Source organism: Ammodytes marinus, assembly GCF_949987685.1.
Source record: "Ammodytes marinus genome assembly, chromosome: 15".
NCBI classification, from domain to species: domain Eukaryota; kingdom Metazoa; phylum Chordata; class Actinopteri; order Uranoscopiformes; family Ammodytidae; genus Ammodytes; species Ammodytes marinus.
In genome coordinates, this window is record NC_137219.1 from 16,357,003 (window position 1) to 16,381,560 (window position 24,558).

General features: G+C 43.8%; 1 protein-coding gene across 1 annotated transcript in view; it reads right to left on the reverse strand.

Annotated features, from left to right (window-relative positions):
* LOC307261971 (ryanodine receptor 3) overlaps nt 1–24,558 on the reverse strand; it is a gene marked incomplete at its 5' end in the record, with an annotated part of 110,426 nt that overhangs the window by 7,887 nt on the left and 77,981 nt on the right. The window contains 41 exons of the mRNA XM_080042704.1: nt 129–1,441; nt 1,640–1,721; nt 2,545–2,649; nt 2,759–2,887; nt 2,974–3,062; nt 3,176–3,256; nt 5,012–5,085; nt 5,567–5,643; nt 5,725–5,804; nt 5,883–5,982; nt 6,079–6,135; nt 6,228–6,279; nt 6,585–6,694; nt 8,007–8,103; nt 9,881–9,993; nt 10,339–10,473; nt 10,559–10,618; nt 10,795–10,965; nt 12,656–12,748; nt 12,901–12,988; nt 13,127–13,367; nt 13,826–14,149; nt 14,663–14,793; nt 14,897–14,978; nt 15,401–15,639; nt 16,499–16,559; nt 17,179–17,228; nt 17,398–17,519; nt 17,636–17,703; nt 17,802–17,917; nt 18,052–18,175; nt 18,480–18,555; nt 18,723–18,785; nt 19,625–19,771; nt 19,929–20,018; nt 20,494–20,572; nt 20,723–20,886; nt 21,336–21,476; nt 23,120–23,210; nt 23,449–23,669; nt 24,265–24,434. Coding sequence (XP_079898830.1) covers nt 129–1,441; nt 1,640–1,721; nt 2,545–2,649; nt 2,759–2,887; nt 2,974–3,062; nt 3,176–3,256; nt 5,012–5,085; nt 5,567–5,643; nt 5,725–5,804; nt 5,883–5,982; nt 6,079–6,135; nt 6,228–6,279; nt 6,585–6,694; nt 8,007–8,103; nt 9,881–9,993; nt 10,339–10,473; nt 10,559–10,618; nt 10,795–10,965; nt 12,656–12,748; nt 12,901–12,988; nt 13,127–13,367; nt 13,826–14,149; nt 14,663–14,793; nt 14,897–14,978; nt 15,401–15,639; nt 16,499–16,559; nt 17,179–17,228; nt 17,398–17,519; nt 17,636–17,703; nt 17,802–17,917; nt 18,052–18,175; nt 18,480–18,555; nt 18,723–18,785; nt 19,625–19,771; nt 19,929–20,018; nt 20,494–20,572; nt 20,723–20,886; nt 21,336–21,476; nt 23,120–23,210; nt 23,449–23,669; nt 24,265–24,434 — 5,906 coding nt within the window. The remainder of the gene's footprint in view (nt 1–128; nt 1,442–1,639; nt 1,722–2,544; nt 2,650–2,758; nt 2,888–2,973; nt 3,063–3,175; nt 3,257–5,011; nt 5,086–5,566; nt 5,644–5,724; nt 5,805–5,882; nt 5,983–6,078; nt 6,136–6,227; nt 6,280–6,584; nt 6,695–8,006; nt 8,104–9,880; nt 9,994–10,338; nt 10,474–10,558; nt 10,619–10,794; nt 10,966–12,655; nt 12,749–12,900; nt 12,989–13,126; nt 13,368–13,825; nt 14,150–14,662; nt 14,794–14,896; nt 14,979–15,400; nt 15,640–16,498; nt 16,560–17,178; nt 17,229–17,397; nt 17,520–17,635; nt 17,704–17,801; nt 17,918–18,051; nt 18,176–18,479; nt 18,556–18,722; nt 18,786–19,624; nt 19,772–19,928; nt 20,019–20,493; nt 20,573–20,722; nt 20,887–21,335; nt 21,477–23,119; nt 23,211–23,448; nt 23,670–24,264; nt 24,435–24,558) is intronic.

The window sequence follows — 24,558 nt, forward strand, 5'->3', positions numbered from 1 at the left end:
AGCTTCAATTACTTTAAAAATGATCCTAGTGTAATCATATGTAATGTAGTAATGTATATTAGCTAAAAACATGATCAAGAATAGAAGTATTTTTATTGAATTAGATCCTTATTTACTTGAGTGCTGACCTGTAGCTTCTTCTGCCTGACAGCACTGGCGATGGAAGGCGCGTCCCCCACCACCACCTCAGACACGTCCCCCAGCCCGGGTTCGGCCCCGTGCTTCCCCTCCTTCTTGGGCTGTATGTTGAGCAGCTCTGCCATGAGATCGGCCTCCGCCGCGTCCCCCTGAGCCATCTGACTCATCTCCGCCAGCGCCGACGCCTCGCTGGCCTCCATCTTCTCCATCTCCAGCACGTCCCCGTGGATCCCGAACTGCGTGGGGTCGGGCATGTTCCCCAAAATGTCTGTCACCTTCATGTTCTTGGCCCCTTCGACCAGGCCGCCTCCGAACATGCTGGTCCACAGGATATGGAAGAAGCCCCACACCAGGCTGTAGACGAAGTGGAACAGGCCCGTGATGATCACCCAGAAGAAGGAGAAGAAGCCGCGCACCATCTCCCTGACGCTCATCTTGCGGAACCTTCTGTAGCGCCGCCTCATGCTCTTGAAGGTGAGCAGCTGGCTGAAGTGGCACAGGCTTTTCCTCATGGAGACGCAGGCGATGGTGAAGGCCGAGGAAGACTCCAGCATCCCGCTCTCCTCCTCTTCCTCCTCGGGGTTTTCCGCCACGCTCTGGCTGTCGTCCTCGTCTTCCTCCGGTCGCTCCACCGGGTCGGGCTCTGAGATCTGAGAGGCCAGCTGCATCTCGAAGATGGTGTCCTCGCAGAAGTTGACAAACAGCTCCATCTTCTCGCTCTCCCCGCCCTCGTTGACCACGTCGAAGATGAACTGCCGCTTGGACTCTTTCACCTGTGGCTTTTCCCACTGGGTGCGACTGGACTCGCTGATCTCGAAGTAGACCCTCTCGATGCGCTTGGCCCCGCCCATGATCTCGATGCGACCCAGGTAGGGCTCGAAGTAGCTGAGGACGCTCTCAGCCAGGTCCAGGAACGTGGCCAGGCGGGCGTCGTGGGGCATGTGCTCCGAGAGGTTGGTCAGTAACACGGCCACGTTGAAGCCAATGTCCTTGGCGGGTTCGTGAAATCTCTCCACAAACTGCTCGTAGTTGAACATGTCGTTCTCGTCGGCCTCGGCGCAGGACAGGAGGAACTCGATCTCGGCCTGGGAATACTGTTTCTGGTTCTCCATGGACTTCTGGAAGTCTTTCTTGGAGATGACCCCTTTGCTCTCGGGGTCGTACTCCTTGAAGCTGTCCGAGGTAGTCAGGTCCTTCAACTTGAGGAACATGTCGAAGAACTTGAGGATCATCTCCACGTTGCTAGAGGATTCCACCAAGGTGTCCACCATTTGTTTGCCAATAGTACCGTTGACAACATTACCTTTGAACCACAAGGAGAAAGAGACAAACGTGACAAAGGGCCTGTGCATACGGTAGCAAACAATATGTAAATCAGGCAAAGCTGCTTTAGTAAATATTTGATGAAAGTCCAAGTAAACAGATTAGTTGATGAAAGTCATACAGGAGACAATATCATTGCAAACAAATGCTGCATATGGTGAGTCATCAGTGAGCAAACCTTCGAGAAGAGAGAGCATCATGACAATCATGTCTTTCTGCAGGTCCAGCAGCTCCTTCAATAGTTCAATCTGACTGGAGTCCTGTTTGAAAAAAAAAAAAAAAAAAAAAGGGGAAAGGGAAAGCTTTGACTCCCACTAGATCACACAGACTACTCATTGCCTCCCTGTAAGGATACAGCCATCCAGTCTAATAATAACCCTGAGAGATCAAGGCTGCCTCAGATTGTGGGGACCCAAATTGGCCCTGCTTGGGCCCAGGAGGGCCCTCAAGGTAACATCCATCCATCAGCACTGGGGTTAATGTTATTTTACTGTCACAGAGCAGATGGCCCGGTCCGTCTGACTCGTTTAGGATCTCTATGGAGGCTGTATTCAGCACGCCATAAATCTGAAGCGTACTTTGATGCGCTAAAATTCAAACTCCTCCATCTGTGCTGTCCTTCGTCTCGGCTTCTACTGTCAGACCAAGCCCTTTTTGATGACCATGAGATAAGGTTGGTGGCTGGATTTCAACCCATTTCGGGCTTATTGGGCAGGGAGGAAATAGTATAGATGGAGTCATACATCATATTGCTGAGGGGAATGACAAATGGTGTTGTACTGCAGTAGCCTGAGGTTATCCCTAAGCTTGGAGAGCCCTCTAGTGGTTACAGATATTATAAAGGAGCCTGCAGCTGATGAAGGCAAATACCATTGGCGGGTGAATAGTAGTACTGTAAAAGTAGCAATACTATCACATTAAATACTCCTGCATGCTTGCTTTTACACACAAATATAAAGAGTACATTTGTTCTCTAAAATTTCCTTCAGTAATCTATTAGGTTAGAACTGTACAGTGGGAATAGTCAAGTACAAATACACAGCAACTCAACCTCTTTATTTTAGACAAAAGTACATTCTGTACCTGGGATAACTTCATCTGCATGTTGGCAAAAACATGCAGGAAGCCGACCACTGCATCCCACAGCCTGCTGTGAGCCAGGCTCTGCTGGTTCCCAATACATGGACCCTGGAGAAGCACAGAAGACACAGGGGACACAGAGATAAGGAGAGAGCTTCAAAATCAATCCTTTAAGCTCAGGGTTTGAATGAGAACTTGTTGTGGTGCAGTCATGTACCTGTATATACTCCGTTAAAGAGTTGAAGACCTGCTTGGCCACTGCCAGGGCTCTGGAGAAGTTCCTCTGACCGGCCTCATCTATGATATCCTTACCAGAGTAGTACCAGTAGAAGTCGCTGATGGATTCCTAAATAAAAGAAAGGATTCAATTATTTGGCACATTACAGAACATGATATATTACATATTTCAAGATGTCTGTAATAATATCATACCTGGAGTCTTAGTAGGTAGTCTACAGTGCTAATGATAATGTTGACTGTAGTTGTGTTCCCTGTCTGAGTCCTCAGGAAGTTCTGAAAATCTAAAAAACAGATGACAAAATAAGAATGAACTTGCTGTAGAGGAGTACATTCACGTCGCCCAGCCAAATCTAAAACTGTGTGGTTTATGTTTATGGGGAAAGTGTCCACCTACCATTGTTGTGGCCCTCACAGAGGAGCTGCAGAAACCTAAAGAGGTCCTTAGTGAACTCATCATTCTGCAGTACCTTGGAACCTGAGGACAGGAAATGAGATTAACGGTCCCTTTCGCCGATAAGAAGGTCAGAGAGAGAGCCATCATTTTAATGTCAGTACAGGCATCGTCGGGGGCTTGCATAGCTTTCACTTCCTCGTAAAGCTACCGTCGTAGTTGTTAAACGGCAATGAAGTTATGAGCACTTTATGTGGGGGGGTTTCGGAACACGCAAGGCGAGGTAGAGTGCATCATTTTACAAAAGAAATCAAGGTACAAAAAAAATATATTAGCTTAGTTGTTTACCGCCAGCAAAGCTTTGTTGGGTCTGACAATCAAAGCTTTTGCGAGATTCATATCTTATTACACGCTGGTTGGTTAGTATCAGTAAAAATCAAATAAAGATAAAAAGGTCCCACAAAAATGACAAGCACTGACTTCTTTAGAAAAAGAAGACTAAGAATAGTGGAGAGATTTGAGTCAGTTTGGGGCCAGCTGACCCCGGACTGAACAATCTATCCAGATGTTAATAGGAGCATGCATGCATTTTTCCTTTAGTCCCTGGGGCTCAAGGAAGGTGATTGTGTTGCATTCAGGGAGGAAGAGGAGGAGTAACGGAGGGGGGGGGGGTGAAGAAGGATTTAGAAGGGAATGAATGGAGGGAGGAAGGAGTTTGAACTGAGAGCAATCAAGATGTCAGCATTGCACAGAATGAGTAGAATCTAAACCGTGTATTTACCCCGCTCACTCACGTTGACTGCGACCGATGACATAAAAAACATGATCAGAAGGAAACAAACAAAAACAAAAAGGCAGACATAAGCAAGGGAGAAGACATTGAGAGTCAATCAGAAGAAGTAGGAAACAGGAGAGAATGATAGAGCGCTATAGAAATATCTTTGACATACTCACATTGATTTTTTTGCGACATTGACAAGCGGTTACGATTAAACAAAGTCTTACAGAGAGTACAGTCCGCTCGCTAGAGGCTACAGTTTTTAGTCTACAGGTTAGACAGAGTAGCAGACTTAACAGTTACCATCACTTATGCCTGTGCTCATGAGGTGGAAATGAGCTGGAATATGCATGAGGAAAACATATTCATATACTGTATGCTACCCATCAGATCAAGTTAAGAGACGTCTGATCAAATGTGGATTTTCATGTGGATGTAGTTGTGACTGGGAGTGCTTTTTAGAATACTCAAGACCGACAGGACTTAAACATACAGTAGCACAGGTTTACCTGCGTGGTGATGACATACAACGTGACACACAAAGAGACACATGAGGATGAGGCATGTAACGGCAACACAACTAAAGAGCAGATGTTTGGTCAAGCTAAATGCGGGGACATTTGTCTGGCAGTCAATTGCGAGCCTGACTGAGACGCATCATGTAACACCAAGGTTTCTGCATGTGTCCTGGATGATATCCCCTATAACTTGTGACGTGGTCAAGGCCACAATTGTAACACCCAGTGGCTGAGTTCTCTTGCTGGAGAAAAAGTTCAGCCTAAGTAATAAGTAAAGCTTTGAATACAATAACCTGTGTTTCAAAATGAGTTAACAAAGACCTCTTAGATGTGGAGCATTAGGCAACAAACACATTTGAAAAGCTTAACTTTTAGTGTTGAGGTTCTGTCTTTAATGCAGCTTTTTCTACAATGCGTAAAGTCATACTTTGGAGCAGATATTGAATGTTCCCTCTTTGATTCAGTACCAGGACAAATCAGTAATTCATACTGATAACAAAAACTAGTCTCAGAGGGTTTCCAGCGTTTATTATCCTCACTTACTTGATCCTTCTTCAGTAACCATCCCAAGACCTTCAGCTTTATTTTGCCTTTCAAAAGCATTCAAGTCCAGGACACTGTAGGAGATAAAAGACAATGACTGACATATGATACATTTAATCACTACATTCTGTGTTTCCATGACATGTATTTTAAAGGTATTCAACTTCAATTAAATTTGGGGGCTTAAAAGAGAAGAAATCCAAAATATAACGTTCAAAAAAGTCTTTGTCAATATTGAGATTTTTTTTGTCCCTTATATATAAAGGTCAAGCTCCGAAGACACTGGATTCCAAACTACCTCTTATTATGCAACCAGTAGAATATTTTCCTGCCCGATTCCCATGTCTGTTAAACTCCACAGTTTGTGAAAGAGTCTTTCTGTTATACATTCTTTGTCTCAAAGCAAATCAGATAGCAGTTATTTTCTCAACCAGAGCCATTGAGGACATTATAAAATATAATTTTCACATGCTTGGTATTAAATTACCATTTAGAAATAAATCAAAAGTAAATCATGTGCGTTTATGTGAAATGTTTTTGTTATGGCTTCCTTACCTGCAGGACATCATCAGTCCCGACAAACTTTTGAAAAAGCCCACATCTCTTTTCTCCTTCAGGTAGTCCAGCATTTTCTGCATCAAGGTTAAAAAGACAATAAACAGTGGGTCCGATACTTTTAGCTTCAGATCTTCAGTACTCCAGTTGATCCCTACCTGCTGGACCAGTATGTTACCCCCGTTGAGGATGGAGATGCCCAGTTGGAGGGTGAAAGTCACCATAGCACCAAGTCGACCTGATGACAACAAATCATACATCATACACAATTGATGCCGTTATAAGAAGAGGGGAGTGTGTGTTTTCCCTTCCCTACCTTTGCTGGCACCGATCATCTGAAGCACCATCTCTGCAGCTCCTCGATCGTGTAGTCTGGCCTGCTGGTACAGCATCTTTTGCTTCTCCATTTCTTTTTCCTGTGGGCAATGATAATACGGATGAGCACCACTCACAGGAATATGAATCAAAGTGAAATGCAGAGCAGTGTTCCTGTCGAGAAAATCAATAGCGACCTCAAATGTTTTCTCTTTCCCTTCCTCCTCTTCCTCTTCTTCACCTTCAGCACAACTCTGAGAGAGAAAGCACAATGTCAAACTCTGAAAACTTTGGCTAAACAGCATACATTTCAGTGGCAGCAATTTGGAAAAACAAAAGTAGCTACCTTTGCCATCATATCTGCATATGCAATATACAAGGGGTCCTCTTCCAAGGAACTACCATAAAAGAGAAGATAAATATCTGGCGGTTAAACCTTGTATGGCACACAATCACATCTTCATCTTGGTAATAAAAAGCAAGTTTCAGGGGTTATATTTAAAGCCACTGCAATATCTGTACACTGTAAGTAGCAAAGCTCCAGAGAGAAAGCGACTTTTGTGTTTCTGTTCGGGTATATAATATATGACGACGATTTAGCTTAATGCGGCTCTTTATTAGCTGAGAGGCTGCCAAAAACCTTTATGTAGCACAGATGGAGCAAAGCGTTGTGGGTGCCAGGTGGCCAGGTGTGCGTGTTTACCTGCACTCGGTCAGAGCGTTGTGGCTGAAATGCAGAATGAGCTGGTGAAGAGGGTCGGGCTGCTTTCGGATCTCCTCCTCTTCCTCTTCCTCCACTTTGGACTGCGTTTTCTGGACAAATGCATACATGGGTAAATCCTGGAGCTCAGGGGTGTGGTCTGAATGTCAACTGTTTAAGTGTCTGTCACTGCCATTCAACTATACACCGCTTACCTTAGGAGAGTTGGGTTGTATAAGAAAATAGACAGTGGTAGGACACACTGATAGCATGCAGACAATGAAGGACAAGCAAGAGCACAGGCTCAATGACAAATACACGCATGCTGTCAAGTGCACACACGCACACACACACGCACACACACACACACACACACACACACACCCATACACACATACACACACACATACACACACACACACACACACACACACCCATACACACATACAGACGCAGACAGTGATTGATGTTCAGCACTGTTAAAAGGTGGATATCTCCATGAGCCCAGTTTACACTTTATCATAGACTTCCTATGATAAACCACTCATGATAGCAGACACATTGGAACTATTCTTCTATTCGATTCTATTATTCTTTCTGGAAGAGAAAGTTCCTCATCTGTCCCACCCGTAACTTCCTCTGTGGAGCCCTGGGCTACAATTTCAAATAATGTGAAAATAAGATATGACCATTAAATGGTCTAAGGGGATTAGATTTTCAAAAGCTGTATTAATTAAATTTGTATCTTCATTCCATTATTGAAAAAGAAAGAATAAAAAACCTCTCACAGCCGTTGGCACAGTAGGTGTCGAGTTCCAGCATGTCTTTCATGATAGCTTCTTATTCCACGTCTGAACACTGAAGTTACTGCTCTATTTTATGAATCCTTAAGTCATTTTTAATCAGACGTTGCATATTATGCTGCAGGTTATCATGGGCTACAAAGTGCAAAATCATTGGTGGAGCACTTGTAGTTGTAAAGGAAAGCAGCTACTGAACATGTTGTATTTCTTCTGCTTTCTCTACAAACACAATGCAGGGTTGTAATGTTTTGTGATTGCTTAAATTTAAGAAAGACACAACAACTTTCAGAAATTTCTTGGGTAAATCGAGGCATCGTGGCAGGATGCCCCCTTACCGATATTGGATGGGACACAGTGGTAAAAAATACATCAGCTGGCTCTGACATCAGCGGTGATGTCATGCCTGCCAAGAAATGGGTGTCCACGCATCGTACGGAGGACGATGTATATACCCGGTGGTATTTGGTGGAACTGGGGCGCTTTCAAACACTTTTGACACGTGACAACAACAATTACAGGGAAGTGCTACAGTAGGAGGGGTTGGGCGACGCTCAGCTCCCAGCACATGGGAACCAACAACATGGCACTGGGGGGACGGGGGGGGGGGGACACAAGTACTTACTGCAAGATCCTGCACTAGCTTCTCCTCAAAAGAGTACTCCTCTGTTTCTATCCATATTCTCTGATAGGCCAGGAGGAAGAGGTTAATAGAGCGATGCCTAAGGAAGGGTGAGAGGAGATTAGTTGGGGTTAGTCACTTTGGGAGAGGTTAATACTGGTTAGTGAAGGGTACTGGCACATCCAACTGGTCACCTGAGAAAAAAAACTGTTATGTGTTATTTTTTTTTAATGCAGAGCTGTGATGTACATGCTCAGTCAGTCTGTTGATCTACTCACAACTCCTCTCTTCTAAATCTAGTCCTAAACCTTTAGCAGGCAGTAGTTTCAATTATAGATTAGAATGACGAGTTGATATAATAAAATATTAATTATATTTAGTACCCATGTATCAGCAAAAGGTTAAGGAAAATAAGCTATTTCGCTCTATGGATGAGAGTTAGACAAGAAGATTGATACTACTCGCATGTCAGTATGGTAAGCATGAAGCTAAAGCCAGGAGGGGGTCAGCTTTGGATACAGTACATATTAAAAGCAGGTAGAAACAGTTAGCATAGCTCTGTCCAAAAGTATGTAAAACAAAATGATTACCTACAAGGAGCTCTAAAGTTGTCTTTGTACACATTAAACAAACAAAATGTACCTTCTGACAAAGCCAGGCTAGCTTTTTGCACCTGCTTCCAGTCTCTAAGCTAAGCTAAGCTAATGGCCTGTGGGCTCTAGGTTCCTATTTAGCGTACACTACAGACATGAGCAGCATCAGTTTTCTTCATCTTTCCCAACTCTCATTAAGAAAGCAATACATTTCCAAAAACTATTCCTCATAAGAGTTTTTATTTTTTTTTCTACATTCAGCTTTCTTAATACGAACCAGTGGAAAAAACCAGCGTGAAGATTTTAATGCGAGTTAAACTTGTAGCATAAACCGTGCCTGGAGTATAGCGAGGGGGGGGGGGTGGGTAAGACAGGTGCGCAATACAGTAGCAGTATTGGGTCAGCACTACGTTACCGTCAGCATGGAGAGAAGACTGTCATAGCCTGTGTTCTCATGCATTATCTCCAGCCAAATATGTCGGTAGGTATTCAGGAAGTAATTATTATTTGTGTGCCTGAGGGGACGAGGTACAATACAGTGTTTGACATTGAGGAGAGAACAGAGGCTGAGTAGAGAGACAAAAGAGAAAAGGTGACCTCGGAATGTCGAAAAACTTCCAACATAAAGTCGACATTATCCAGAAGCTTCACATCCATGCCTCAGAACATAAATGTATTACTCCAAAACAAAAAACAATCCTGCCTGAATTGTAACTGCTGTCTTATAATTATGAGCTACGCTGTGTCATATTTCACTGTCAACAACTCTGAATAAATGTGTCGCAGGCGGGAGGCATCGTCTGAGCACATATTGAAGATGGCCGCCCCCAGGTTGGGCCTCATAATTGTTTTCCTCCCTACTGTAGCTCCCTGCCTGACTCAGTCTGTGATTGAGTTACAGAGCAGCAGGGCATGAAATTGCTTGTGTCCCTTTTTTTCTGCTCCTTGATAACAGCTGCGGGCCAGACATTTGTCCCTACAAACGGAGGGAGGGAGCCTGTGTGCATTAATGCACGGTCAGAACCCAGGGTGGGAGAAATGAGAGTGTGTGAGTCAGACAGACAGAAGAAGAGGAAAGTGGTGTGGTATATGGCTAGTAAACATAGCGGCAATGTTACAACTCTTAGTACACCATTTCCCATCTGCCACTGCTGCTACACCAGAGAGCTCTCTGCAACTGTCAAAATGGATTCATGGACTATAAGGCTCTTCGGCACAGTTTTATAGGTTAAAAAAACAACACTCTGGCTAAAGTATAGAATAGTGTAATGAATACAGTCAGACCTGGGCAGATTATAAAGCGGTGCCATGCGGAAGCAGGCGACGACTGCTCTCTTCCTCTGCTTGGACAGCAACTTCTGCCATACGCATTTCTTGGATCTCAGAGGCTGCTCCACCTATTGGGAGGAGAAGAGTGTGTTAAGGTCACATGATTGATCAACACACTGGAACCTAAATCAACAGGTAAACTTTTCAAGGTCTCTGATGATATTGTGTTTTGGAGGCTCATTGTGAACCCGACTGCGTCTACCGGATGTGAAAGAAAAAGTGAAGTAGAGGGGGAGTCAGAAATAGGCAAGCAGCCCAGTGCAACTTTTATGTTGAAGATCACTGTGATTTGTGTGTCGTCATCAACGTTCTTTCTCAAAAGTGCCATGGCTGTATGTTATGTGACATTCTCTTTATGCACCTTGCGTGTGATGAATATGTTTGAGTTTGTGCAAATGCGTGAGCCCAACAACCTGCTCCAGGTTGAAGACAGCAGCAGAGATCCTCTGGATACGGTCTACCACCCTGTCAGGGTCCGCAGGCCCCTCCATTCTCATCGCTATGTCCTTGTACAGGTTTAGCTGCCACCTCACTGCAGGGTCCTCTGACTGAGAGTGTGTTACAAACAAAGACAATATATATGCATAGTCCAACCACTTAAAGTCATGATAGTGATTTTGACCCATGGCTGACCTTTTCTCGAAGATGCAGATTCTGCCGAATATGATCTTTGACCTCTTCGTCTGTGTCTCTCTGTTGAACGAAGCGGGAATAGGAAGGCAAACGCCGGCTTTGTTATAGTGGAATGTAGATGTTTTTTTTTGTTTGTTTTTTAAAAGAAGTGCTCATGCTTCAAGTTACTTGGACTATTGTCTCTTAAGATCTATTTCAAATGTCAAAAAATTGTCACAACATAAAGTTATTCTCACCAGGAGGTAGCGCGTCTTGGCTAGAGTGATGAGCTCCTGGTCTCCAGGGGTACACATGTTGAGGCCGATTGGCAGCATCTTCTTCAGAGCGGCCACAATCAGCGAGGTCTGAATAGAGTAGAACTCACCGCGCCTTTTCTTGTGTCTCCTCTCCTGGTCTTGTCCTCCAGACTTACAAAAATCATGATATTAACAACAGGCTACAGAAAGTGGGGGAATAAAAGCTATGGCAGCTTCAGAAGTTGGTCATCTAAGGTTATAAATACTAATTTGCTAATTAAATGTTGCACTAAAGCAGTTACTGTCAACATTTAAAGGTGGAGTCAGCGATTCCGGAAGCACTTGCTGTCAAAATCACTTTTTGTCAAAATCAGTGAATATCTCCTCAAGATCCACTACCGGTACCGCTAGCTCCGTACTGTGTGTGCGCCGAAAAAAAGCTGGTGTTAAAAAACAGCCAAGGCCCTGTCAATGGGTACATATACAAAAGATTTATCAACAAAGGGGGGCCCACCGTAGCTAGCAACATGCCAGTTTACATAGCCTAGGCTGTGTATTTACACTGGATTCATTGTTCAGGGCACGCATAACGGACAGGTAGCGGATCGTGAGGAGATAGTCACTGATTTTGACAAAAAGGAATTCTCCAGAATCACAGACTCCACCTTTAGAGTGAAACCTTAACAGTGTTCTATTGGAGCTTATTTATACTGTATTTGAACAAAAGCTGGAGGCAAGTCGGGCATTCATTTTTCAGCCTTGGCAAAAGTCTGTGACCCCACTGAGTCTGTGCTACTGAAGCATTAAGAAGATTCACACCTCAGCTGAAAAGCAGAACTAGCAGACTGCCGCTGTTCCAAACAGTGAGGGAAAAGCTGCACTTTGGAGCCAAATTGAAGCAGTTGGCTCAGTGAAAACGCTAATTAGCATATAAATAGACATACACTGAAACACACACATACATACAGCAACCACAACATAATGTACATAGCTGGAGGTAACTATTTACCAAACACACCAGGGAACCACAATCCATCTACTGCAGACACACCAGTGGCACGTGAACACATGATTTGCCACAGAGCGGCTGGGCTTCATTACTCCGGATGAAGCATGTTCCGCCCACATGGGAATGAGGAATGACCAAAGTAACCATGTCATACATGATGATGAATGGAGGCCACAAAATAATCACATGACATCATAAATAACTACACTACAGACTATATAGCACAGCGGCGCAAGCTATTGGCTTTTCTGCTCGGCGACTGGAGCATGTAAGCCAATAAGCTGCAGGTAAAAGGCTCATGCACTGCGTCACTCTACCTTTTCCTTATAGGACTGTTTGAGAGAGAGAGAAAGAGGGAGGCAGATTGAAGAAAAAAAGGATGAGAGGGAAGTTAATGGAGGCACGCGGTCCTCGCGTTGACGTGCACGGCAATGAAAACAATTTGTTTGCCTTTAAACAGCTCAACCAGGCAGACAAGAAATCAAACCTTCTAACCCCTGCGATGCTGACAAGGGCTGAAGGTATGGAGAAATATTTCTCTCAACAGAAGGATGAATGTTAGTTTCTGTCAATTACTGTAACAAGCATGAATGCATAAATTCATACATACATACATGCACGCATGCACTCACGCACGCATGCACTTGCGTACGCACTTGCACGCACACACACACACACACACACACACACACGCATAGTCTTAAGTAAAAGTCAGCTTTCTTTTCAACTTTTCATACAAATGTGCACACACTCTCCAAGGTGACCTTACACATGACTGAAAGGGGTCTCTTTTCATATAAATATAAAGTTGACAGCGAGTTGTGAGGTAGTGGACAAATTTCGAAACCCTACCTTAGACATCTTGGTTTTATTGTCTCCAGTCAAAAAGGAGAGGTTGTTGATTTCATTCTGGACCACAAAGTTCTGCTCTTCTCTTTTGAAATTCTGGAGTAAAAAAAAAATGACAAAAAGATATATCTATGCTTTGTTAATGTTCAGATAAAAAAAAAGAAAAAAAACGTGATATATAAAGCTCTCTGTGTTCTTGTAGCGTACTGTATAAACATGTTTGAAGAGGACAAGGATAAGGAACTTACATGTGACTTGCACCAGAGGATAAATATCTCGGCGACCATTTTGAAGAGCTCATTGGAGTCAGCGTCTGGTTCCTTCAGCCACCTGGACCTGCATTTAAAAAATAAAAAAAACACGGAAAGACTGTTGTAATCTCTATATTTCTTCTGCATACACTAACATCAGCCCATTCTCCTCCTTTATACTCCAGTAAAACAAACTGCATCATCCACTGCTCAGCCAGCCCACCTGTTGTTGTCCACATAGCGGATAAGCATGGGGTAAAAGGCGTACAGGTCCCTGCAGAGGACCGCAAACTCGTCCAGGATGAGCAGCTCGGCCTCCTGGGTGTCTCCTTTGCTGTCTGCCTTCAACAGCTCCTCCTCAGACACCACCTTCACCGTCTTCTTCTTCAGCTTCTCCAACGTAGGCAGGAAGTGGCTCTTCAGCAGGTCTTTGCGGGCCTTGCTAATGATGGGCTGCACGTACACTGCACAATGAAAGAGATTTTTATTTTTTTTTGTATTTAAAATGGTGGAGGCCTCAGAATATGATTGCCTGCCCCTTCCTTTCACATTAGCATCATGAGCAGTTAAGAGGTATTTATCTTAAAATGTGCTATCAGGAACTTTCAGTTTGGGTTAAATCTTTGTTAACATGCGGGATCATAGCGAGTGGCTAATTCACATCCTTAGTCCCATATATATAATAACAGTAAAAGAGAACATTGAACAAACAATATAAAAACAATAAACAATATTGCTCACGACAAACCACAAATTGGGGGACCATTCAAAATTTGGTGGTAAGTTCTAAAGTGCTTAAGTGATAAGGTATTAGAAGGGCTAGTTTTATTGCACCTCGCCTTATTTGCACAAGTTAATAAATTGCTGGTATAGCGCCGTGATATAAACCTGCGCCCCCCCCTCCCCCCCTACACACACACACCTGCAATCCTCTTCATCCAGGAGGCCTCGTCGATGCCCAGGTTGTTGTTGAGGATCTTGAGAATGTTGCCCAGGATAAGGCTGAGGTGCTCGGAGGTGACGGTGGTGCAGCACACACTGCCCCCACTGGCCGGCTGGTTCTCGGGTCCCCTCTCCCACCAGTAGGACAGGTAGTTACACAGCATGGGCAGCACCACCTCGATGACGTGCGGCATCTCCGTGTAGCGCGCGCCAGACTCCGCCATGTCGTTGATGTCCTTCACCAGACCGTCCAGCCGCGGCATCCCGGGACACATCTCCACCACCGAGTCCGGCACGCCCAGGGCTTAAAGAAACACATTTACCTGTGATTACAACAATGTTAACATTATCAAAACACGTTTTATAGAGGCCAAGCCCATGCCCATTTAAGCCCTGACATGCTGTGCCACGGTTTACCTTCTTGACGCACTTTTCTCCTCCTCCTGAATGAAAGTCTTACTTGCATTTACAAACATTCTGTGTGTGTGTGTGTGTGTGTGTGTGTGTGTGTGTGTGTGTGTGTGTGTGTGTGTGTGTGTGTGTGTGTGTGTGTGAAGTCAAAAACAGCTTTTCTTTCCGGGTAGCACTTGTGTAACCACAGATTGGTTCCTACTTATACCTGAGCCTTAATTGGCTCTTACACATGTTATCTAAGATGTAAGACAATGTATGTATACGCCTTTCGCTCTCTTTCCCTGTAGGATATAGAAATCAGAAAAAAAATCTTATCACACAATAAAATATGTTTGGTTTGCCACCTTTGTCCCCCTCTGTAATTACTCTTTTTATAATGTTAGTATCATTACATATGACTCACCGGCTCGTTCTCTGGCACTCTTGGTGTTAAAGACAGAGCAGGGGTTGTAAGTGTTGAGAAGCGGCTCCAGGAAGGCGACAGGCATGGCTCCAGCCAGTGTGGCCAGACACTGACCCAGGGCTGGTAGCTGTCTGACGGACACAGACAGGGTAGGGGAGAGTTAGTAAAAGCTGCATTGAGTATTTTTTTCACTGAGGTTTTCAATCAATAAACACAATGTTGAAACTGAGATACCTTTCTACATAGATGTTTTTCCCAGTACCCAGTGCATAGAGACTGGTCAGGATTCGATAGCAGGACACTTGGACATCATCCACTGGAAGAAAAAATAAGGAACATTAGAACAAAGGCTAAATACATGCTAGCAGCTCTGCTTTGAGCTAAATGCTAACGTCAAAACGTCAGAGACTGGTGGGAATGCCATTAATTTTGTAGCTCAATTAAGATAAAAAATAAATAGTCTTATACTGTATATCCTATTATTATCAACAATGCAGACTCTACTGTGAGGAACTTAGTATTGGAAAGAATTGTGTTGAAGTCTCTTGTTATTGTGCTCATTTATATTAATAGGGGGGACTTGTGGTGCTTTAATTTCTTTAATTAAGCGATGGATATGTTCCATGATGTCAGAATGTAATAAAACCTGTTGATACAATTGACACCAGACTCCAGTTCTTTAGCAGCATCCTTTTGCACACTAAGTTTGATCATTCCTTTGTGTGTACAAGGACTCACAAAGCAGGTCGACTCCAAAGTGGTGCTGAGTGATGTGTTCAAACAGAGCCGTTAGAATGGGGAGCAGAGCCACAGTGGTGTAGTTGATGTTCTGCGACACGCCTTTCATCTGCGAGCGAGAGTGCGTGAACTTCCCCAGCTTCAGGTTCTCGAAGGTCTTCTCCAGGTCCTCGGCGGCGTTCTCGAAGAAGGTCCTCAGCCCCACCCTGACCTGCTCCGAGCCAGACTTCATCACCGTCCTGTTAGGAGTGAGACACAATGTGTGATAAACGGCTGAAAACCCAAATAAGGACATATGCAAGGGCAACGGCTACGATAAACCACCGGATAACCCCTGGATATGCAAAAGGACGATAATGTTTACACCCCCCCCCCCCCCCCCCCCACACACACACACACACAGTAGGACACATTCAAATATGCAATTACTTCACTGTCCCAGTCTGTGAAGGTTTTAGACATGAAATATGAGAGGAAAGTATCAATCCAACTGCCCTTATACTAGAACACCAATGATTTATTTAATCAATTCAGCAAATGTTTTAAAAAGGTGAGTTTGCCAATGTCACAACTCAAGACATATCGTATGAAACGGAACAACTCATTAAAATGACTAGTCCGTCCGTTTTTGAGCATTTCACAGTTCATAACATTCCTGAATGAATTACCCATTGTTAAACCTTGATGTGTCCCAGTAGGAAGGAGAAATGAAAGACAAGAGTATCGGGCATTGGCTGTGGCTCTTCAGCACAAACGAGACACAATGATATATTTCCCATTTAGCCTCATTATGTGTGAGTTGCATTAACAAGCAGTACATCTGTCTCTAAAAGAACACTAATAGCCTTCAGCAACATTTGACATATGGAATTTGCTTTGCTTATGTAAATGCCAGAGGATGCTCTTTGTTAATGCCAGTGCCTCCCATAAGACACCGGAGTAATAACTGTCTAAAGGAAAATTTACAAGACAAATTTGGTCCTCTTCAGGATCCAACAAAGGTTAGCATCTAAAGTCATTACCTTAAGAGTGGAATTGGTTACTCAAACACTTATTAGAATCGCTGTGAGTTTTGATTGCCACCACATTGGTACTTACCTGGTGTCCAGGGTGTGTGCCAGGATGTGCAGACAGCTGACGATGGTAGTGGAGTCGCTCCCTACAAGGCAACACAAACAAGAGAGCCATCAATATGACATGTACAACGTACACACTGTCACCATTGTTAAGTGCTTTCAAATTCATGTCTTGTGTATGCACTACGACCAACAGCCTCCAATCAAATGGGTAAGTTAACTCAGTTAGAGGCGGTAAGGTTAAGGGATCAATATGAAGTTCACCACCTCACCTGGATGTGGGATATCCACTGTGGTCAAAGTAATGTATTCAGTGGTTTCCTTGATTGATTTAAATACCAAAGTCTCAGAATCAAAATCATCAATCATCGTTTTCGGTGGCATGGGCTCAAGGTTCTGTTGTTTAAAAGGGAATAGTTCAACATTCTGGGAAAACAAGCATAGTTGCTTTCTTGCCAAGAGTTAGATTAGATTAGATCAGAAGATTGACACCACCGTCATGTCTGTATGATAAATTTAAAGTAACAGTCAGACAATGCTTAAGTCTAGCATCTAAAGCTCTGAAGTTCACATATTACCAAATTATAAATTATAAAGAGAACCAATTTAAGACATGACAAAAAGACAGGCATGCATGCACTCACATACACACAACAGAGTAACACACAGACACTGCTGGCCAGTTAGGAGTAATCAGCTTACCAAAGAGAGAAATCCTATGTCTGACAAGAGCTGCCAGTTTACAAAACAGGCTTGAGGTGTGATGGATAGACAAAGGGAGGAAATCAGACAATCACAATGAGTTAATTCTTGGAGAGAAGATTAGGAATTAAGAGTAAAATAGTTCAGGATTTTCAGCAAAAGAAGGGTAAGGAGTTATATGCTATATATCTGTAGATAAGGGAAACTAAAGATTTTCACCTGGTGACCATTTCTTTCTCCTTATTGGAGGCGTAGCCGCTGCTGCTCAGGTTCTTATTGGGTGAGGAGAGGAAGTAGAGGGAGTGGTTCTTGAAGTACTGGTCGATGAGGGGAAGGAGAACCTGGAAGAGGACGTTGACAAGGGCCAGATCAGATCAGGCCAGTGGGAAATACATTTAAAAAGAGCTATGTATACATGTACAGCAGCTGTAGAGTAACCATATATCACAATCCTTACTTTGGCAAAAAACTTGATTTCTTGTTCATGAGGGGACCTGTCTGTTTTCCCACTGGCAGCCATGGCCTCTGCATTGTGAGCATAAAAAAATACACATTTTGATAAGGAAGTTACAAGAGCACTTTGGGATGGTCTCAGCAGGTCCTTTTTGGTATGAACAACATACCCAGGTGAGCGATGAACTCCTGGGCTGAGTCGACATACTTCAGCAGCTTCTTGAGGAACTTGTACGCAAACCTCTTCTCCATGGAAGAGGAATCCTGCTCTAAATCCTTCAAGCCTCTGCAACGCAATGAATGAGATATAAAGCTATAAATCAAAACCCCTTTGATAGAACTCGGTTTGCTTTTAATAACGTTTGATAAAGGACCGATGATTATGCCAAGTTATATGGAGTAAAGTTTTAAATTGTTGACCTTGTGATGCTATAGCCATTGATCTGCAGGAAGCGGAAAAGGTCCTGGGCCTTCTCTCGATCCCGAGCTTTCTCCTTGGCTGTCAGCGTGTCGTAGGGCACCAGCATAGGGTGTGTTCCCCCACCTGAAACCACACACAAGCCAGTGTTCAGAAGACTGAATCGGCCACAGCTCTCTACTGTGTGTCTGTGTGAAGGCAGATGGTGACATTAAGTTGATGCACCACTCAACTGAACCTATTCAGAAGAGACCGGCAAGGCATACAAAGGCATATACTCACAGGTACATGTAAACCCTGCAACAGCTGAGCGGCACTATACTGTACACATACATCTGCCCACACACCCGTACTGGCCCCTTGCTCTCGGTTTTTTTCTGGTATATTTGTGTTAACATGCATCTATGAGCAACTTCATTTTGCGAATCACCTCTGCTTCCAAGGTCACTCCTTTTTTTCTTGGCCCAGATGTTATGGTAATTTTCAGCCAGCACCTCCACCATCCCCTTGGACCAAAAGACAAACAAGTACAACCCCAGTGAGAAGCACTTCACCGGCCACGTAACTCATTCACATTCAGGGTGCACAGTTTTGCTCTTCATCTCGTATTCAGAATGACAGGTGCTTTGATGTACGAAAGTCAGACAAGTAATTCAAATGCGAGGTCGCTCACCTGCAATTCTCTGGATAGGACAACATTACTGGTGTCTATTGGGCTCGGGTTGAAGCCATTTGCCTGGAAATGTTCAGAAAGATCCAAATTAACGCGGAGACACAATGTGTAATTGGATATTTAAATCAACAATTTGATAACACAAGATTTATGCCTTAATAGCATTTGTTAAGGGCTTAGTTTGTGTCTTAAGGCATTCAGTCTATTATGCAAAGAGATTAGCAACAAAATTAGCTTTGTGTCAACAGTGGGGGGAAAACGGATCTGTTTACAGCTGCGCAGTAAGGAGAGTAAAGAGGAAAATACACAGCCAAATAGGATTACAAGTTGGTGTGATGCTAATATTTACTACAGCAACCAGCTAGCTATATATTTAACGCTAGCTAAAAGTTAAGTAACAGTTGAAATAATTTACTTAAGCATAGAGTAAATATTCAATGATAGCTGAAAGTAAACAATTAAAATAGTTAGTATTAGATAAAAGTAAACAAACAGTTTAAATAGTTAGCTAATGCTAATGAATAAATGGTTGGAAGATATGCAGCTGTAAGTGGCAGTAATATTATGAATACAAAACGATTTATTATCCACAAGAGCATACATGATTTCATCATTTAATGGCAAGTATAAACCTGCTAGTTTAAGAGACAAAAAAGTCTCTAGTCCTTGTATCAAAGGATTCAGATTTAATGTTGAGGTATTAAAAATGTTATTATGAGCTTATCATAAAACCTCCTAGCAGGGAAGGATCATTTAGTGGAGCAAAAGGCATCATTTAATGACTATCCTACTCATAACATAGCTTAATCGTCTGGTAATGATACATTTTGTTTCAAACGTTTTTCGGAGGTCAATTACATTTGATGTAAGTGTTTGCCTCTGTTGTACTCTTTGCACTGTACCTGTGAGACCTGAGAGATCTTTCGCATTTTCTCGGTCTCTCTCTGTAGCGACATGCTTTCTCCGTCCTTGGTCCTGTCCACACTCCAGCCCATTGCCAGCATACTCCTCAGGGACTCTCTAATTGGCCATCTGTAAATGTCTTTCTCCTGAAGCACAGAGACCAAAATAGGGAATAAGAACTAAGTACAGAAGCCTGGAAAATGAGGGCTTGCCCCCAATTGTACCTCAGAGAACTGAATAAAGGTTATTATAATGATAATAGTGATCTCTTAAAATCTCCTTAACAAATGTAACATTCTGCACCTTCTCTGTGAGGGCTTTGTAGGTCCTGAGCTGAGGGTGGATCTTGGCCTTCTCATCCACACCGTCTCCATATTTCCATCCGAGCAGCACCTGAGGCACAAGCACAGAGGGATGTACAAAGGTGAAAGCAATCTTCATTGCCTTCACAGTCCCTTAGGGAAGTGATTTATTATTTGAAAGACAGAGTAAGAGATTAAGTGCGCATCACACATTAAGGAGTCATGGTACATTCAGTTCTTGCTGTCCTCAGCTTTTGTTAAATTGTTAAATTATTTGCAGGCTAAGGCTAGGCATTTGGCACAAAAGAGAAAAGGGACCTGCTACACAGCAAGCCCAGAATACCCTATTCAATATTAACAAAATGAAACAATCACCATAGGAACAATGTTGCTGATGATATTGATTTGAATAGATTATATTCACTTTTATAATAAGATGAAATGCTTTCAGACTGATTTTGCGTGCAGTACTTTATGTGTCCCTGACCTTTTCTTACAACACCCATGACATGTTCCAAGTCGAACACTGCAATTTCATAACCAATTTCCTTATCTTTGGCTTTTACCTTCTCTGCCGACCATTTCTCATGGGCATGCTCTGCGTACTTGTTGGCAAAGTGCTCAAGCTTCTCTGGGAGAGCAATGCTGGAGAAAGAGTGCGAAAATTAGTATGAATGAAAATGTTTCGTACTGAAGTCATGTACAGTCACGTTTTATGCATTATACACAGGTATAATATATCAAGTAAGGCTGATACTATATTTCTTATTGACATCTGGCTCCAACACGACTTACTTAGCAGTATTGATGGGTTTGGGGTCAAAGTTGCCCTGAGCGTCCACAGAAACAGGCTTTTCCACAGTGGTGCTAATTGAGGCGTCCACGTAGTCCGGTGGCAAAGCTCCGGCTATGGCACTGAGGCAAGGCATAGCCATCTTGAATAGCTCCTGGTCATATTTCTGCATGGCGAGGGAGATAAAGGGCTACAGAAAAAATGCTAAATTTATCTCTTAAATTTGATTTTAAAATTTAGTGCAAAATGTACTCTTGCTTAACACAAACGAAAGAAATCTGTTCAGTTGATTGTTTAGGGCGATACTTTAATAAAGCTACACAGAGGCTTTAATGAAAGTGTAACAATGCAGGGGGCCAGCTGAAGAGACGCTATTGAAGAATTATTCTAAAAGCAGGAGGAACCTACAGGCTTGGGATCAATGATGGCTGTCGAGATATTGATGTTTTCTCAAGCCCTTTGCACAGCCTCTTTTCATGAGAGTGCATTTAAAGAGATGAGCTGAGTGCAGCCATATGCAACACAAGCACACCTCAAAAGTACATTCGCATACATACACATGTTAACCACAGACAAGGTAAAATAACTGTATGTGACACACGAGCGACCTCTCACCCTCTGCGACAGCGAATCAAATACACCCCAGAAGATTTTCTTGGTGAGCAGCAGTTCGTCTTCGGACGCCGTGCCGTAGCTGCCCCAGCCCGACGGGAGGCAGTAGTACTTCCAGTTCTGCTCATAGTGATTTGTCAGCAGCTGTAAGGACACACACACACACACACACACACACACACACACACACACACACACACACACACACACACACACACACACACACACACACACACACACACACACACACACACACACACACACACACACACACACACACACACACACAGGGCATAGGTCAAGGCAAGCAGTGTAATAAGTATACAGAATTAAGTCAACAGCACCGTCGACTGTGTTTTTAATGACAGCCTCAAAGGAAATGAGTTCTCCCACACTCAGCACAAGTGTAATCAAAATGTGTACATGAAGGTTTTAGAACCAGTGTGTCCGCCTTCTCGCAGGCCAGTCGCAATTCATTACAGCTTCAGTTTTTCTCCGGTGAGGCCAGACGGATGGAGCGGAGCAGTGGAGCCAACAAGCCTGCAATCACACAGTCCAATACTTCATCCCCCTTGTTTTCCCTCCAGGGGCCGCCCACTTCTACCACGCCTGATTATTAACACCGTGAGCGTGTTTGTTATGTACACTTTTGAGTGTGTGTACGTGTGTTTGTGTGTGTGTGTGACTGAGCGAAAGAGAGAGGGAGGCAGAGGGGTGCACACCGGCACGTTAAAGGTACAAATGCAATAGAATTGGTTAGAAGAGGGTACCTCCCCGCAGAGGAGAATTTAAAGGTGGAGTCAGCGATTCTGGTGAACACTTGTTAAAAATCAGTGAATATCTCCTCACTATCCACTACTGTGTGTGAGCTGAAGGCTCTATAAGCTGGTATGAAAACAAAGGGGGCACACCTTATCTAGCAACATGCCCACTTACAGAGCCTAGGCTGTGTATTAACGCTGGATTTTTTTCCAGCACAAATACATCTTGTTGTATTTTGACCAAAAGCATCCTCAAATGTCGCTGACTACTCCTTTTATGTCTGACCAGGCAGCGTCCACACAGACAGAACAAAGGTTAGATTAAGTAGAAAAGAAAAAGATGGATACTTCGGCAGAAAAAGGAAAAAAACACATTTAAAGCTGGGGTATATGATTTGGGAGAAAATAGCAGTTGGGATAGAGATTCGAATCCAAATACCTCAACCGCTCCACTTGTGTTCTCTCTGGTCCCTACCTGACACGCTCTACCTGCAGTAACTTCTCCCTCCAAACGACGGTTATGCGCGTTCATGTCTTTTCAACTAGTGTCTTTCCTTGTATCCTTGCTGTCTTTGCGGTGTAAGCAGTTGTTGTTAAACGGGAAATAGGACATTTGGGGGCCGTTGATTGTAGACATTGCTGTTTGTTGGCTGCCATAGTGCCAAACTGTCAGACTGCTAGGGTTGTGAACGCTCACGCAACTGACGCAACAACGTCGGTGCCAAAGTGAATGGACAGTCCCAACAGCCAATAAGAATGGAGAATCGGAGCCTCCCAATTGTTTGGGGCGGCACACAGAGGCAGGGGAGAGCAAAGTTATGAGTAGATATTCTCAGACCACTTCACCTACATATAGCTGAATGGCTAATATGAAATTTCTGGCAAATATTACAGTGAAAAAGTTACCCACCCCAGCTTTAAGGCATGCAAGCAAAGCAACAGGCCAGTAAAAGGCAAGATATAGGGTTAAATAATGATGCAGGGCTATTGAAGAATAGTGAGGAAAGTAAAGAAAGTGTCTCTAACCCTGAGAGGCATCTTGCAGTATTCAGTCAGCAAGGGCACATCAAAGACGAGGCGGCGCAGGAGCTGCTGCAGCATGGAGGGGCGAAGGTGCCTGCGGAATAAGGTTAGAGAAAGATAAAGAGTGCTGCTGCCCTGGGCTGCGTTTAACTACAGCATCTTGAGACTCTTTTTCGTTTCACACTGACTTAAGAGGGATATTTAGGGAAGCTAAGCCATGAGATTAAATCGATAACAATGTAATGTTGATCTTTGCTATTCCTGCCTCACAACCTTGAGAAAAACTTTTTTTTTCAAGGTTTTTTTTGGGGGGGGGGGGGTAAGCGCCTCACTTGCAAATAGCCAGCAGACACTCTTCTATGGCGTCTCTCTGGGCCTTGGTGAGTATGCGGCCCTTGGACAGGCGGTAGATGGTGTGCAGGGTGGAGTCCATGAGGGTGGCGTAGTGCTCGGTGCCGGCGAAGAGCGGGGCGCAGCGGGTGAGGAGGGGCAGCAAGGCAGAGCCGATGTAACGGTTCATGGCCAGGGCTGTCTCCGTGGTACACAGACCCTCCTGTTCAAGAGAGGAAGGCATCACAGGTGACATTATTTTCTTTGAAGGGAGACCATGTATCTTTACAAACAAAAAAAACAACACATCCTCCCTCTCTCTATAAAAGAAATGTTTTATTTTGTGACTACAGCCTCACTTGGTTTAAATTGGGAGCAGGTTAATCAAACTGACTACAGCATTAATACACATCGTTCACACTCATGGCAACTCCATCTTACAAATTAGCTGACTTAATTGCAGGAAAGGGGCCAAAATTGCTTTTACACCCTTTTGAGCTGCTGTGCTTTATATACAACATATCATGGGATGATAGATTCACTTAAGCTGAAACTCTGAACCCTATGGATTTAAGAGATAAGCGAGCCAGGTTGTCATCTAATTAAAAAAAATAAACATAAACTTTCTTAATAAAAAAAACTTTTACATTAAGCCACCAAAGAGATAACTTGAACCGAGGCTAAATGAGGAGCTCCTCGTTTGCGTAAAATGTTGCCAAATAGTATTGATCCTGAAAGGAAACGCTGACGGAATTCATGTAGCAGAGGCTGGCCCCTCATTATCTCTCCCCTGTGTTGAGGTCAGCTTTCCCCCTTACCGTATCCAGAGAGGTAGCGGCCCGCAGGTCAGGGAGGAAGCCCACTTCGAGCAGGTGAAGCAGAAAGCTCTGGTCCTCAATGCCGTACACCCTGTCCAAAAACAGCACCATGGGGGCCTTGTGGTCGGGACAGAAGGTGCCGGACATGTCTGGCTCTGTCACCGAGCCGTCTGAGAGACATTGAGACAGGAGAAGAGAAGACAAGGCACATAGGGTAAACCACACAGGTGAGGGGAAGCAGTTGAAATGCCCAGAGAACAGCCTACGCAGTAAATAATGGCCAGTCTTTTCTGA